This window comes from Haemorhous mexicanus, chromosome 13, assembly GCF_027477595.1.
Source record: "Haemorhous mexicanus isolate bHaeMex1 chromosome 13, bHaeMex1.pri, whole genome shotgun sequence".
Taxonomy (NCBI): Eukaryota; Metazoa; Chordata; class Aves; order Passeriformes; family Fringillidae; genus Haemorhous; species Haemorhous mexicanus.
In genome coordinates, this window is record NC_082353.1 from 9625687 (window position 1) to 9641092 (window position 15406).

Consider the following 15406-nt stretch of genomic DNA (forward strand, 5'->3'; position numbering starts at 1 on the left):
ACTAGTACTGGTTTTAAGGAACAAAGAAACAAGAATTCTCAGGTGATGTGAAACTGTTATTTCAAGAAAAGTTGTTTCCATTCAGTGTCAAGATGGAGACATTGATCTGTAATTGAACAAAGTTTTGGAAAGTGTATCTATTAAGATGGATTTTCCCAGGATTTCTTAGAATTATATAAAATAGTTATACTCTCCTGACATGTTGAACTGAATTGTAACATTTCCTGTTGTCTCTGTTCAATGTCAGCTCGTGTCCTGTGCTGTCCCTGTGTGTTGTGAGGATTCTTTGTTCAGATGTGTCCAAGGTCTGTTCTGTGGTTGAGGTACTTGGTGACCCTCTCTTGCACTGAGCAAACCAGTCAGACAGGAGCCTGGTGAAAGCTGGGTGATGCCAGGAGGAGCCCAGACCCAGAGGGGACAATGGAGACATCAGTTCTGTGTTCATGAGACCTTCTGAATGCCGCTCATCTGAGCGTGTCATGTGCTCGGAGCAAAGGGAATCAAGCTATTTTGTCAACTTTATTACTTCTACAAAAGTAAGGAGCCTGATTTTTCAGAGTAACTGCTTCCATCAAGAGCAGTGCCTATTACCAGGTAGGTTATGATGTGCTAGAGGACATTGCTGCTATTCAGAGGTTCCTTGACAGGCAAGAGAATGAGCTGCACTAAATCTCATTCAATTGAAAAAGGCCAAGTGTCACTAGGTATTCCCTATGGGCTGCAATAACCCTGTGCAGTAGTGCTAGCTGAAAAAACATTTTTCAGATAAGGGAATGAACATCCTGGTCCAAAGCAGGCTGACCAAAACACAAAAGTGTGCTGCTGTGGCAGAGAAGGCCAGCTGAATCCAGGGCTGCACTGGTGAAATAAGGGGGCAGGTTAGAAAAATCAGTCTTTCCTTATCTTCAGTGATTGTAAGATTGACTGGAGTTCTGTGCCCTCTTTTGGACACCTCAGTAGAAGAAAGACATTGACACATGGAGTGAGTCCCAGCAGATGCCACCAAGATCAGAAGGCTGGAGCACAAGGGGTAAGAAGAGACAGAACAGAGTTTGGCTTAGCTTTAAGCAAAAGGAGACCTTTCTGCTGTCTTGATCTCTAATGGGTGGAGCCAGACCCATCTCAGAGGGCACAGGCATAGGAAAGAGGCAAGAGAGAAATGTTCTCTAGAAAATTAAGTTTAAATAGTAGGAAAAGATTGCCACCGTACAAGTGGTCAGAAATTGGAGCAGGAAGATTATGGAGTCTGTCCTTGAAGACACTAAAAACTAAACTGGATGTGGCCTTGAGCCTGGTATTAATTTGTTCTGCTTTGAGCAGAAGTGTCTTCTACCCAACATGATCATATGTCTCTTATCCTACAAGTGCATTTGCCTGACAGTTGTTTATTCTTTCATATGATTGTATGACAGTTCTTTTACTTCTATTATTAAACTTCTACAAGTATGTAAATACTTGCAGATCAGAGCTTTGCTATGAGTTTAAAGTAGTGAGTTGAGATGTTTGGTGAAACAGTTCTTGCTGTAGTTGTCTCTGTCAAAAACAAACGAGCCACTTGGTTTGCTCTAAAATCTGCTCTTCCAGTAAGGCTGTTTTTCACTGGGGTACCTAATTCCATCTGTGAATAACTATTAATGGAGTAGAAATACATATTTATTTTCTATAATTAATCTGAATTCTGTCACCAGCAACCTTCAACCTCTATATTGCCTTTTAGTCAGGAACAAGCACTTCAAATCTGCAGCATAATGGCTTGTAGAGGAGATTAGTGCTTTGATGTGAAAAAAAGAGCTGGGAGTGATAATTTAATGGTAAATGCTTGTACTATCACTGTGCACTCACATCCTGTCTGCTGGATATATTGGTGACAGTCTGTAATTCAAAGTGTTTAAACTGTAGAAGCCACCAAACACTTCACCACACAGTGCTCTGCCAGGAAAAGTTAAATAAATACAGCCCATGGGGAAAAAAATGGCATAGGCAGGAAACTCAAAGTAATCAAACTGAAAAAGGAGAACAGCCTGAGACCTAAGCAAACTTGTTTACTATTTGTTTTTTCCTGTAGCTGTAAACTTGTCTTCATAGCTTCCCTGATAAAACTGGATTTTGTGTGTGTCTTTAGCATCTCACCTGGGTTGCTATCCTCTGTCCCAGCTCCTGCAGTGAGAGCCATTAACAGCCTGGCCACTCCTGTGCTCCAGCCCCGCTCCCCTGCAGCAGACGGGGCTGAGGGCTGCTTTTCTGAAAGATTGGAGACAGCCTCTGTGCTGATAAGGTGACTCCACTGTGCTAAAACAAGTTTTCTTTCTTCCTCTGATATTTCTTAATACAGCACCAAGCTGACTGCCTTTCTTTTGTTGTTCTAGAAAGCAAAAACTGCTTTAGAAGCACATGCAATTCAACACATGGATTTTTCACCAGATACTCAGGGAGTTAATTTCTTTTGAATGAAGAGGCAGGAATCATGGTGGTAAAGACTTATGTGGCGAGGAGGATTTCAGACTCAGAGCTCAGACAGCATCCTACAATTGAAGAATAAAGAGAAGACCTCCAATGCCAAACAATTTGATGGTACAGGGCCTAGTATTTAGGTCCTTTCACAATAAACAGGTAACTCTAGGAGAGGGAACAGAAGGAGTAATAGGCATCTACCTATATGAGGTGCAGAACCATTGGTTTTAGACAGGACTTCAAATTTTGCTTAGATTTTGGATTTTACAGATATGAAAACAGCACAGAAAGTGTTGCCTGAATTTTACAGTAAATCAGCTTTAGACTTAAAAATCTATGTCTAACTCCCTTTCTTTTCTTAGGGTTACTCTGTCTGTCCTTATGTCCGTATGGATTCGTTAATTTCTCCCCCTTGGAACACAATTTTTCATTTGGAAACAGAAGTGTGGGCCGGCAGGGGGCGCTGCGGCGGCGCTGCGGGAGCCGGGCCCGCCCCGCGCCGCCACCTCCGGTCAGCTGGGCCGCGCTTCCGCCCGCGCCGCCGCCGCCGCCGCCATGCGCATCGAGAAGTGCTACTTCTGCTCGGGGCCCATCTACCCGGGGCACGGCGTCATGTTCGTGCGCAACGACTGCAAGGTACCGACCGCCAGACCGGCACCGCCCTCCCCGCAGTGCCGGCGGGCCGCTCCCTGCGCCGGCCCGGCCTGTGCCGGCGGGCCCCGGCGGGGCTGGTGTCACCGGCCGCGCCTCACGCGGGGCACTCCCAGCCGGAGCCCCTGTCCCGGGCCGGGGCCGCTGCTGCCGATCGGCACCGGGCCCTGCCGGGGTGCGCACGCGCCGCCTGCGTGTGTGGCGGGCGGGAGCCCGAGATGAGCGCAGCTGGTTAGACACGGTGCTGGGAACACCGAGCTTGTGGGTTCGATCCCTGAGCCGGAGTCAGTAATCCTCGACCGTGGGTCCGTTCTAACTCTGACTATTCTGTCAATCTGCGAAATTCCTGTCTTGCTGATATTCAGATATTGGGACCTGGAGCCATGTAGTAATTTGGCAGGTGCTGTGGCCGTCGGCAGGAGCGGTGGCTGAACGATTTATTTTCACTTTTTAGTAAGACATAATACACTTCGCAGAGCAACACAGAATGCTCACCCTTTAATTTTCAGGCTTTGGCTCCAGGTGGCAGCAGGCTGGCTGTGGGCAGTGCGGGTTGCAGAGTGCGCGGGCGGGCGCTGCGGGGGCAGCCGCGGCTGCGGGATCCGCTGTGCCCCCCCGGCTGAGGCTGTCAGAGCGGCACGGCCGCGGCACGCCGGGCTCTGCCCGGCCTGACAGCTCTGTACACACGATGTTGTGTAGCGCCTCCCCAGCCTCTGCCGCGCTCCGTGCCGGTGCTGCCCGGCGTCGGAGCGCCCGGCGTGCAGCGAAGCTTGCGCACATCGCTTCCTGCCCGGGCCCGGGCGGCGGGAGGGATCGCGGGCTGAGTCCCAGCGCCGGGGCCGGGCTGGCAGCGCGCTGACACGGGCTGTGTGCGCACCGCGGCCACGAGGGGTGCGGTGCTCTTAAAAACACCACTTGTGAACACAGCAGCTGTGAAAAGGCAAAACACCGTGGCAGGTGTGCCTGAGGTCAGGTGAAAAAACGTGATAGAAGAGTGTAAAAATAAAAGAAGCTTTTCGAAGATGATTGCCGTAATTAAAAGTTTCATATTTTCTATTAAATTTTTTTAGAATTTCTATTAAATTTTAGAATTTAGAATTTCTATTAAATTTTTTTAAAATTGACTTTTAGATGGGAAGGAGGATATGGCTGTAGAAAAATAGGGTTTTTAAAACCTCATGAATAACATGTAATTCTCACCTTTTTTAAGTGAAGAGTCTCTAGTATTCCATAGAATGTGTAGAAAAATAGGAAAAAAAAAAAAAAAGGCCAATTAAAAGGTTTTGTCATATGCTTTAACAGGTTTCAGTAGTTTCAGTCCAGGACTTAACTAATGTGCTTAGGACTCCTGCAGGGTAATCTTTGGGGCTTAAGGCTGCATCCCAGAAAATAGACGTTTCTGTGTGTGTGTGTGTTGCATTCAGTATGAGAAGTGTGAGGATTTTTTTGTTGTTCTCAGGATGGTACTGTATCTAAGAAGTGCTGGCAGCTGTAGAAAATTGTTTATTCATACTACAGGTTTGGCTTTATGGTTATTTTTGCCGATGATAATTCTCAAAACTCAGGTGTATTTTATGTATAATCAGCTTAATTGTAAGTACTTGTGCTTAACCCTGGCAGCTGTGAAATTGAAATTGACTTTATAATGAAAAAAATAATATTAGTGCTTGAAATTGTTTTTATTAATAGCTGTATTTTCTATAAAAATACTGGCATTTTCATCATAATTTGTAATGAACAATATGGTTAGAGTAACCTCAGTGTCTGATATCATGCTTGCAGTGGGGCACAAATAACATGATTTGACTAAGGTTTTTCTTCTTTATCACCCCCTTCTTTAAGATATTTAGATTCTGCAAATCAAAATGCCACAGAAACTTTAAAAAGAAGCGAAATCCCAGAAAGATGAGATGGACTAAAGCCTTCCGTAAAGCAGCTGGCAAAGAACTGACAGTGGTAAGAAGCTGAGCTGGTTCCCACTTTACATTAGCACACTGAAATGGCTCTTGCTGGGGCTGGGTGCCTTAAAGCATTTAATGAAATGAGCTGGGGAGAACAGGGATTGTGGAAGAGACTGTGAGAGTTTCTTGAGAGTGAGCTGTTCATTCAGCTTGATTAAAACCTGGATCTTCCACCTTTGGGATGGAAGCCAGTGTATCAGGTGTCTGTTCTGGGAACACGTGGTGGCTCCCAAGTCCAAGGCATTTTTTCCACTAATAAACCCTCTACGCTCTGTATGTGTGCAATTGGTAGTCGTGTTTCTGCACAAATAATTTGAGTTACCAGGTACCCGAGGAAGTCTCTATGTAGACCCTTAAAATACTTACCTGTGAAGTCTCTTCAAAGCTTACAATGTGTAGGAAAAGTCTTTGCATAGATAGGAATGTTTGAAAAACAGCATGGGACCTCAAATGCAATTTCGAAACAAAGTTGCTTCAGTGGTAAAAGTATTAAACATTCATATTTGTGGGACAGTCCTTAAATAATTCAAGAATTATTGTGACTTAATTACCTTTTTTTAACAGAATATTAAAAATTTAGTAAGCATTTTGATACAGTGATTTCCTGCCTTTTGTGGATCTTTCAAGGGAAAGAATGTGGTTTTATTTTTTAATGTGACTCTGAAAAGCCATGGTTAATTAGCATCTTCAGTAATTGTGTTTCTTGCTTTTGAGTTGTTTCTGGCTATGTTGAATTACCTTTTTGAAAATAACTGAATTTAAAATTGCTCTTTACATGTCTAAATAGATGACAATATGTTCCAAATTTGAGATACATAATGTATTTTAAGAATAAAGCCAATGTGTAACTCAGCTTTACCACAACAAAAAACAACCTTTGGGCAGGGAGAAGTCCTCAGATAAAACTGATGTAGAGCTAAGTGTGCTTACAAAAAAGGTCAGGAAAGTGTTTTTTCATCTTCAGCTCATGGGAATGAGGGGACTTGGTTGGGGGGATGGCAGCTGTCCCAAGTGCCAGAGGTATCGACTGAAATATTTCACAATTTCAAATTAGACTGTTTCAGTATTCTTAAAATGAAATGGTGGTTGGGGGTAGTTTTTAAAAACCATTTCAAAATTACAAGCTGTTGGGTAGAGCTTATTTGTCCTGCAATAAATGCTTTCAAATCTACAGGTTTTCAATTTTGCCTTCCACCTGTCTAATCTGCTCTGTATTTCCTATTCCACATTGGTTTTCTCTCTTCCTTTTGTCTTGCTAAATAGAAAATAGCTCAGGGTGATGTTGTGGTAAATAGCTCTCTTCAGACAAATTACCATGGCTCCTGACACTTTGAGGTCAAACACTCCACTCGATTTCCTTCTCATATTTCTCTCTAATGATCGTTCAAGTGTAGGAACTGAGCTTCTGAAAGGGGGAAAAAGAATCCCATAAAATATTCAGTTCAGTGGGTTACTGCTACAGTAAGAATATATTGATCTAAAAAAACTTCTGTGTAAGTCTATATTTACTTTTTCTTGACACAGGATAATTCGTTTGAATTTGAAAAACGTAGGAACGAACCAGTGAAGTACCAGAGAGAGTTGTGGAACAAGACTGGTGAGTCATTATAGGGGAAAAAAAAAAAAAATTTTCCTTATCATGAATGTGTTTTCAAAAGACTTCTTAGAGTATTGACAGCTTGTAGTGATTGTGTTTGAAATTACTGAAATCATGACCAAATTCTTAGTGTGTGGAGGAGGTCTGAGTTGTAAACAGGTGTGGAGTTTCACTTGATGTTTTTTTTCAGAAACTGGTTTGAAAATGAGGACCAGAAGTCCTTTATTTTGTCTTCAAAACCCCTTAGTGGTTTTCCAGGTTTTTAAGAGGCTCCCAATGTAAGCCTTTTACATGATGCAGTTGTTTCTGTGTGTGTGCTCATGCCACTTCAGTTTGCTTCATAGAATCAATTGTCAAAATAGGAGGACTGCTTATATTCGTGTGAATGAATGCCACAAAGGAGAAGGTGGTAACTTGCATCTTTTTTCATGTAGGGTCTTTTGCAGTGATGGTTAACTATAGACATTATATGTAGGCACCAAAGTGGAAGCATAAATAAGTTGTAAAATACAAGTTATGAGAGTTGCTACACAGAACATTCCCTTATCCTGCTCTTGGGAGACAGAATAGTTTCTTCTACATAGTCTAAGAGTTTCCTCTGGCATTTAGGTATTATGGAAGTACTGTTAAAAGCTGCTTTACAAAAATAGCATGGATTTTCTGCTGCAGGGATTTAAGCACATTTGAAACAACTTCTCCTTTATTTCAGTGGATGCAATGAAGAGAGTGGAGGAAATAAAGCAAAAACGCCAAGCCAGATTTATTATGAACAGGTGAGAATTATCTGTGTGATGGGAACCCCTTGCCTGTGTGTGTTAGACAACCTTTCCAGAAATGGGATGATCCAGTTTTAAAGAGTAATTTGCTTTGTGTATACACAGTCATCCAATTGATGGGATAAAATACACTGGGTGGGCTCTACCCTGTGTTGTTGGCTGTCCAGGGAAATGCAGCTTTTGGACACTCAAGGATAACAGCTGTAATGTAGTACTTGTTTGTATACAGAGTCTTAAATTTTAACAAAATTCTGATAGGAGTTGGTACAGTGCTGCATTTTTTGTGGCTTTGTATCCAGTATTTTTTTGAATTGGTTTTCAAATACTTTTTACCTTTATTTCCTCATAGTCATAGTTATTTACAGCCTGTACATACCTTTAGCGAGAGATATCATACATTAAAATGAAAGCCTACATCTCCTCTTTGAAGGTGATTAAATCTAATTTTCCCCTTTCCCAGACTAAAGAAGAGCAAAGAGTTGCAGAAGGCAGAAGACATCAAAGAAGTCAAACAGAATATCCACCTTCTTCGTGCTCCCCATGCAGGTAAGAACTTGATTTACTGGTTTGCCTACACAGTTTTAGGATGTGTGACTCATTCCACAGGTCAATAATCCTGTATATTTGTCTTACAATTAATTTGTCTGTTAAATATGGAGAATAGTTCTTGCCAGGAAATGTAAGTGGTGTCTTAGTTCTGAATCAAATATCCTTTTTTATTTATCTAGTCCTGCATTCATCCTTTCTCTTCCTTATTTTGAGTGTTTTAAATTGCACTCAACACCTGGTGCTGCATGAACTGCATGTTTATTATCCAATGCATTTATCTAAGTCTTCCCTTTCAACTGGTTAGTTGAACTCAACAGACTCTACCACTGAATGATGTAAAATACAGCAGTTCAACTTTGCTGCTTGAAATTGTCAGTTGTGTAGAACTTACATGAAAATACTGTTCCTTCTGTGAAGTCACATTTAAAATAAATTATTTACTTTTAAAAATGCACTTAATGAAGTAGAGTAATGAAGACAAGCTAAAAACATTTCCAGTAGCTCTTGTTTTACAAAAATTACCAGTGATTTTGTTTCTTCATTATAAGATTAATTAGAAGTCTGATGCACAGCACTGTGTGGTCCATCTGTTGGTCAAACCAGCTGCCTTCTTTGTATTCTGCCATTCTGACTGGGCAGAGAGCAGAATAAAATTTAAGTCTTGGAGTTTTCTTTTCCCTTGTTTTTCTTTTTGGTCATCTTATTGAGAGTTAGCATTCTTGCTGTCCAACACAGCATTCAGGAGGGCTTTAATGTTATTTTGAAAACTATGGGAAAAGGCCATTGATCTTTAATAGGTTCTGCCAGGTATTGGCAGCTGTATCAGTTTGTCATAGCAGATGAAAACACTGTTTGACTGCATTTTAGATTTTGCATAAAAACAGCATCAGCTTTTCTGCTAAAACAAGTTCAAGAGGTGATGGAGGTTAGCAGTAAATACCTTTGAACTTGATGGATTTGCTCATAAACAACTCTTCAAGCAATATATTTAGGCTGTTTCACCTGGAATAGACATGTATATTGTTCAAAGAAAAAGAGTTATTTGGGTTTAGAGAAACATGTTTAATTTGATTTGTTCTTTTTGAAGGTACACCAAAACAGCTGGAGGACAAAATGGTGCAGAAGCTACAAGAGGATGTGCCCATGGAAGAAGACTCTTAAAGAGCTTTTATTTGCTATTTATATCTCTTCAGCAGTTAACAGTTCCTTACTGCCTCACCTGACATCATTCAGAAATGTGCTTACAGTTGAAGAAAAGTACATTTTAATGAATAGTGGTCATTTACAATTTGCATTATTTTTTTAAATGAAAAACAGTAGGATAGATACTACTTTGGGCAGTACCTAAAATTCTACAATTTGAGAAAACCTTGTCAGCAGGATGGAGAATGAGGCTTTATTGTTTGAGATACCATGTGCTCTTTGGAAGGGTACACTTTTTCTGGTTAACTTTTCCAAGTTCATGCAAATAATTAAATAATAAAAGATGCTGGCCTTGAGCTTTTTAAACTTTGTCTGTTGTTCTTCCATAGTGGTAAAAGCAGATAAAAATCTATTTTAATGATTACAGTGTGGGGGAGGATGTATTAATTTTCAACAGTCCAGTGTGGTCCAGACTTATTTTCATTTGTGTCTTGGGGAAAATTTTTCAATTTGAAGCATACAGTGTTTGTTTTATCTCCTTTTTAAGTCAGCCACCCCAGGATTTCATTGCAGTTGACACCTGACGAAGCTAATGCTGATGCAGGACTTAGGTTTGGAAAATAGTAATAGTGATATCACCTAGTCTGGGGTTGGCCCTGCTATCATCCTCATCCACCAAAATTCAAATCTAATGTCTAGTCAGGCAAATGGAAATGCTCAGTAAATCACACTTGAGACTGTTTTTACCTGAATTTTTGCCTGCTTGCAGCACCTGGTGAGAAGGTGCCCTTAATTAAAATTTAATTGCTGTGGTGTCCTGTTCTCTTGTCTGTCAACTGGAGCACAAGGTGAGGGGGGAAGAGCTGCAGCTGAACAACATGGGGCTGGTGGTCATTCTGCACATCTCTGCAGAACCCACTGCATGCAGAGACCTTCATGGTTAGCTGCTGAGCTGCAGAGGAGTGATTTTCTTTTAGGAGGCTCACTGTCCAAACCACATTTCTAATAGAAATTGTTATTATTCAAGACATTTTGGTGAAGATCTACTTTCTTTGCTTGCTTAAGATGCAAAATCTAAAGAAATTTTTATTTTGTTTACAAGACTTACAGAGAAAATGTCCAACTGAGCAGTATGCTGGTGGTCATGGATAAATACTGCCAAACAGGAGGAAGGAAATGCATTCCTCTTTCCATGTGAACAGCTCTGGATCAGACAGTGGCTTGCCAGAGGAGTTTGGGCACAGGCAAATGGGAAGCCCTCATCTGCCTCCTGTGTGTGGGGCTGAGCTGTGCCCAGTCCCTGGGGAGGCAGGAGCTGCCACTGTTCCCCCAGAGCAAGCTGGAGAGAGAGAGCATTTTATGAGCAGCACATTGTTATTCAGAAGAAATCCTGGTTTTGTGTCATACATCCAAATCACCGGTCCTGTCTGTGCCGAGATCCAGTAGGAGCAGAGAACAGGGTGCCTATGAGAACAGACTTACAAGACAAATGATCATGATGGTGTGTGAATATTTAATCAGAAGAATTATTTATGAATAACTGGTAGTGCTAAATTCCATTATACTGTCTGTCTTCTTGGCATTCACCAGGTCTAACAAACGATTGCTGTTTTGTGTTTGTACCTTATGCAGTCAGGAGCCTTCCTTCAAAACAAGCTGATAGGCTCGATCAGAACAAATGTGATAGTCAAAACCAATTTTTAACAAATGCTTTTAAGTTTCAGTTGCTGTCATCTTTTCTTACAAAACAAAACGAGATGTATAGTTGTTTTTTTTCTTTTTTCAGACTACAGAGTTGGAAATGTATATTTTAGTAGTGATTTAGTAAGTGTCTTTTCCTCTTATTTCCTCTTTTCTATTTTTAGTCCATCTCTCAGTGATTTTGAGTTAACACTAGTTTTTCTTTGAGGAGGAGGTCAGCCTGATGCTAACACGTTTTGGCTGCTCCCTCATTTCCTCGTGCCCGGGGCCCTGAGCAGGGGTTCCTGCCCTGCCCTGAGTCCCCAGAGTGCCCTTTATGTCCCTCACCACGTCCCCCTGCGGTTTCGGTGTGTGACCGTGCCTGTCCCTGTCCCTGTCCCAGCCCGGCTGCTCGGCAGGTGTGTGGGGAGCCCTCAGGGCTGCGGAGCCGCGGCCCGCTCCGAGCGTGGGTTCTGTGGGGTGCCGAGCTCCTGAGGGACGAGTGCGGTGCCAATGCCTGCTCTTTGAGCTGTGCGGTGCCATTCCTGCTCCTTGAGCTGTGCGGTGCCATTCCTGCTCTTTGAGCTGTGCGGTGCCATTCCTGCGCTTTGAGCTGTGCGGTGCCATTCCTGCGCTTTGAGCTGTGCGGTGCCATTCCTGCCCTTTGAGCTATGACTGGCCGTGGCCCCGCACAGGCGGAGGAGCCGCCATGGGGTAGCCCGGGCCGGCCCCGCAGGCGGGCAGGGTGTGGCTGAGCCGAAAGCCCTCACGGCTGCCCCTCCACAGCCCCCTGCCTCACGGGGGCTCGGGCACTCCCTGCAGGCCTGGCCTTCTCCACATCTTCATGCAGAGTAAGGCCTGGAGATACTTTTGGATTTTTGCCTTTGGTCAGGGGTTGGGTTTGCAATCCGTCCTCACTTTGGTTGTCTGTGGAGGTTTTCTGCTCAAAGTTTGATCCTGAGGGAGTGACCGGAAGAATGGCGGGTGATGGTGGGGCTTTGGTTTTGCTTGTCTGTTTGGCTTTCGAGAAAAAAAATGCAAATTCATTCTTTTAGTCTTCACTTTCAGTCTTTCCTTTACAAGTGCTAATACAGTGTGGAAAAAGTGTAAAACACAGCTTTCTATATAATCAAATTGTGCTGAGCTGATGCAGACTTTCTTCATAGGAAATTGGGCTTTCCCATAGTCCTGAGATGTTTTAGTCAGAGATTTTCCTGAGATATTCTTGCTTCAGAGTAACAGCGCAGTGGAGCCTAGTACCTGTCTCTGTATGTCACAAAGAACCTTAAATCAGTTCCTTATGTTGACGTGGTCATAGATGTCCATGGCTGGAAAAGCAATAGACAGCTGCTAATAGGTCCAAAGGCTTATATCCCAGGGGATATTTCAACCTCCAGGCTGTTCAATTCTTCAATTACTGTTCTGGCCTCAAAAATTCAATCTCCTTTACCAGCCTAACTTATTTATGGGTTGCACTGAATTGTGACCAGAGAGAGCAGAAAGCTGAAATAAATCAAGCACTGATAAAATTGTTTAAGCCTTCTTGATGGCTGTCTATTTTTAGATCTCAATTTAAAGAGACCATATGGAGAGAAATTTATTTTGTTTTATTCATGTTGAACAAGGAGCATTACTTGAGATTGGTTAGGAACAGGGAGGAATGAGGATTTGTGGAGGTAGCTGTGTTGGAAGACATTCTTTGCTGGTTTTGTGTTTGTTTGTGTGTTATTCTCCTCCTTCTTCTTCCTATCCTTAGATTTTTCATGTTATATTTTGTTTGGTGAAGTCACTCTTGCTTTTTAAACAGCTGTTTTTTCACCTTTAAAAAGTACTTGGATAACATTTTGTCTTACACATATGTATGGCAGTAAAGGTATATTCTGAATAAGGAGGATGTCAGCTCTAGCCCTACAAACGGTGAGATTTATTAGTGACATTGTTTCAGTGCTGGGAACAGACTCCTGAATGGACGTATATGTGTTATGAATAAGGATGCTGTGCATCCACAAATGATCACTGGGAATCAAGGCAGACATCGCTGCATAACTGAAAAAAAATCTTGTTTGCAGGTATTTGAGCTGTTTTCTGTAGGCTCTCTCTGCACTAAACTTGCAAATTAAGAGAATTACTTTGGTAATCAACTTGACTGAAGTGATTCCTGAGTGCAGAATTTGAAAGATTTCTTATTACTTGATAAAATGAGAAGCTGCCAGAGATTCTCCCTTGTGTTGAGGTGAGGTTGGTTACAGTATTTCTGTTTACACAAGCTCCTGCAGAAGGAAGTGTTTTCATTCAGCTCGCTGCAGAAATTGACGCTGCAGAAATTGACACTGCAGAGCTGCTTGGGATGAGCAGTGAAATAACCAAATGGTTTTCTCTCATTACCTGCCGTTCCCACTGCTAGGCAAATTGAGATTGCATTTCAAATCCCTGTGTTTCCCAGCTTTTTGTACTCCCTGACACAAAACTCGGGGACAGAGTAGTGGTACAGGCCATACAGGTTTAGCTTGAAACATGAAGGTGGGACTGAACCCAGCAGTCTTCAGGCCTGGATGTACAGACAGCTTTTTCTTCTAACAAGCCAAACAAACTGTTGATGGGTTTGGAAGTCAGGACGAACCAGCCAGGCTGCTCCCCCGGGCTGCTCCTGCCTCCTCTGTTTAGTTAGTTGTGCTGGGCACAGATGGAAAGTCATTCAAGGTCAATTTGATTAGCTGTACCCAGCTTCTGGGGATTTCTGAGGAAAATAGATATATGTTTTTTTGAAATAGAAGATACAGATATCATAACGTGATCTTAATTCGCGGGTGATATTTAGAAAGAAACAGTATTTAACCTTGAGCTAGGAATACATTTAGAATGTTCTATGCACAAAGCATACTTTAATCCAGATTTCTTTAGGGCATGGCCTTGCTACTGCTTGGGATGCCTCATACAGATTATCCCTAGGATATCTGGGGAATACTGTGATGCTGCATTTAAAGAACTTTTCCTTTTTCTCCATGGATGGTATTGATTTGGGAGAAGATTGTGTGCCAGACTTTGTCACTGATGCTGTCAGAAGCTGTGATACCAAGGTGACAGGAAGCATTCCTCACTATTTCACAGCTGCCGTGGATTCAATTGTTTTGAAGAGGAAGGAGATGGCTTTCTGAAAATTGCTTTCACTGGCTCTTGAAGAATTTCTACAGTAGATATGCAGAATTCAGGTTCTGCTTCAAAAGGTCCTGCTGTGAACACAGGAGTCATTCTTAGATCAAACTAAAGGTGGTTAGCAGGATAAAGAGCTGTAGTTCTCTAGCAACAAATTTATCTGCTTCTTGTGTTGGTAGAAAAAGGAATTAACAATATTACAAACTTTTCTAGTGATTGTTATGGTCTGCACACAGTTCAGTTTATTTTCTTACTGTATCATATATAATGATCTACTTGAACCTGGTCACATAAGGAGCAGGCACTCTCCCAGTTTTCTAAGGAAATGCCAACTTCTGTTAAACAACTTCTGCCAGACCGTGTAGATTTTTTGGCAGTCATTTAAATCTGTTTCATTACCTGAGTTTCGTCTGCTCTTCCAAAGCTTTAATAGTTTTTGACTTTTCAGGACGATCCCGTTAACTCCAGTTCTGGTAATATTTAAAGCCTTTAGACTGAAAACAAAGGAACTTTTATGCTGGTTTGTATCCACTGAAACTTGTAGTACCTGTGATGGCCAGTATAGCAGAGCGTTCAGAGAAGAACGCATCATCTGGGTGCCCTTTTCCATGGTTTATTTTCCTAAACTCAGTCATTAGTTTAGGGATTTCTTTGGAAATTTCTGGTGAACCAGTCTTTTATGACTGTATCAAGCCTAAATTTGAACCCCTCTGTACTTTCTCAGTGATCCTGTGATGAATACTTCACACTTCTGATTATTGTGAGAAAGAACTTCTTTGTGATTTGCATTTTACACTGTTGGGTTTTCTGTTGTTCTGGTATTGTGGGAAGCTGAGTTACAAATTCTCTTTGCAGTGTTGTGAACCTCTAGTTACCTACTTTCTAAACCAAAGAGTCCTGATCTCTTACCCTGTTCTGTAGAAAGGCCTCTGAGCATCTCTGTTGCTCCTTATGTCTGTTCTTGTCTGGTTTGTGGGATGAAACGATGACAAATTCCTGCAGTATTCAGTATATAGATGGGTGTACCCTTTATGTCTGCACTGTTTCTCCTTTGTTCTTTGTTTCTTTTGTAACTGTGTTTTTCAATATCCCCAGCTTTTTCCTGCATGCTTTGTAGAAAGAAAATAACCTTCACTGTTCACATTTATTTAGATTTAGAATTTGCCAGTTCATTCTCTGTGTTTTCTCTTTCAAAATCTTTAGTGAACAGACAAGTCCATGACTACCTGAATGCATCATGATTAGGAGTGTGCTTTTAAGAGAAGTGAGATAGACAGCATTATAAAAAAGATAAACACAAAAAATAAAACAAATAAACCTGCAGGAATTAAATTCTGTCAAAACAGATCTCAACAGATGGGCATCAGCTGCTCTTAGCAAGCAGAGAAAATCACCTTGAATGTTCTTCATTCTTGAGAACTGTGTCTTGGAAGTGAGTGGTGCCA

General features: G+C 42.0%; 1 protein-coding gene across 1 annotated transcript; it reads left to right on the forward strand.

Annotated features, from left to right (window-relative positions):
• Positions 1–2930: 2930 nt before the first annotated feature.
• On the forward strand, positions 2931–9494 carry RSL24D1 (ribosomal L24 domain containing 1). The gene is made up of 6 exons (XM_059858310.1): positions 2931–3087; positions 4945–5058; positions 6588–6660; positions 7370–7433; positions 7897–7982; positions 9073–9494. The coding sequence occupies exons 1-6, from the start codon at positions 3007–3009 to the stop codon at positions 9144–9146; spliced, it is 492 nt and encodes a 163-aa protein (XP_059714293.1). The 5' UTR covers positions 2931–3006; the 3' UTR covers positions 9147–9494.
• The last annotated feature ends 5912 nt before the right edge of the window (positions 9495–15406 follow it).

Coding starts and splice junctions, on each gene's coding strand:
- RSL24D1 (XM_059858310.1), top strand. CDS start 3,007: ATGCGCATCGAGAAGTGCTACTTCTGCTCGGGGCCCATCTACCCGGGG. Junction 3,088..4,944: donor TCGTGCGCAACGACTGCAAG/GTACCGACCGCC, acceptor CCCTTCTTTAAG/ATATTTAGATTCTGCAAATC. Junction 7,434..7,896: donor GCCAGATTTATTATGAACAG/GTGAGAATTATC, acceptor CCCCTTTCCCAG/ACTAAAGAAGAGCAAAGAGT.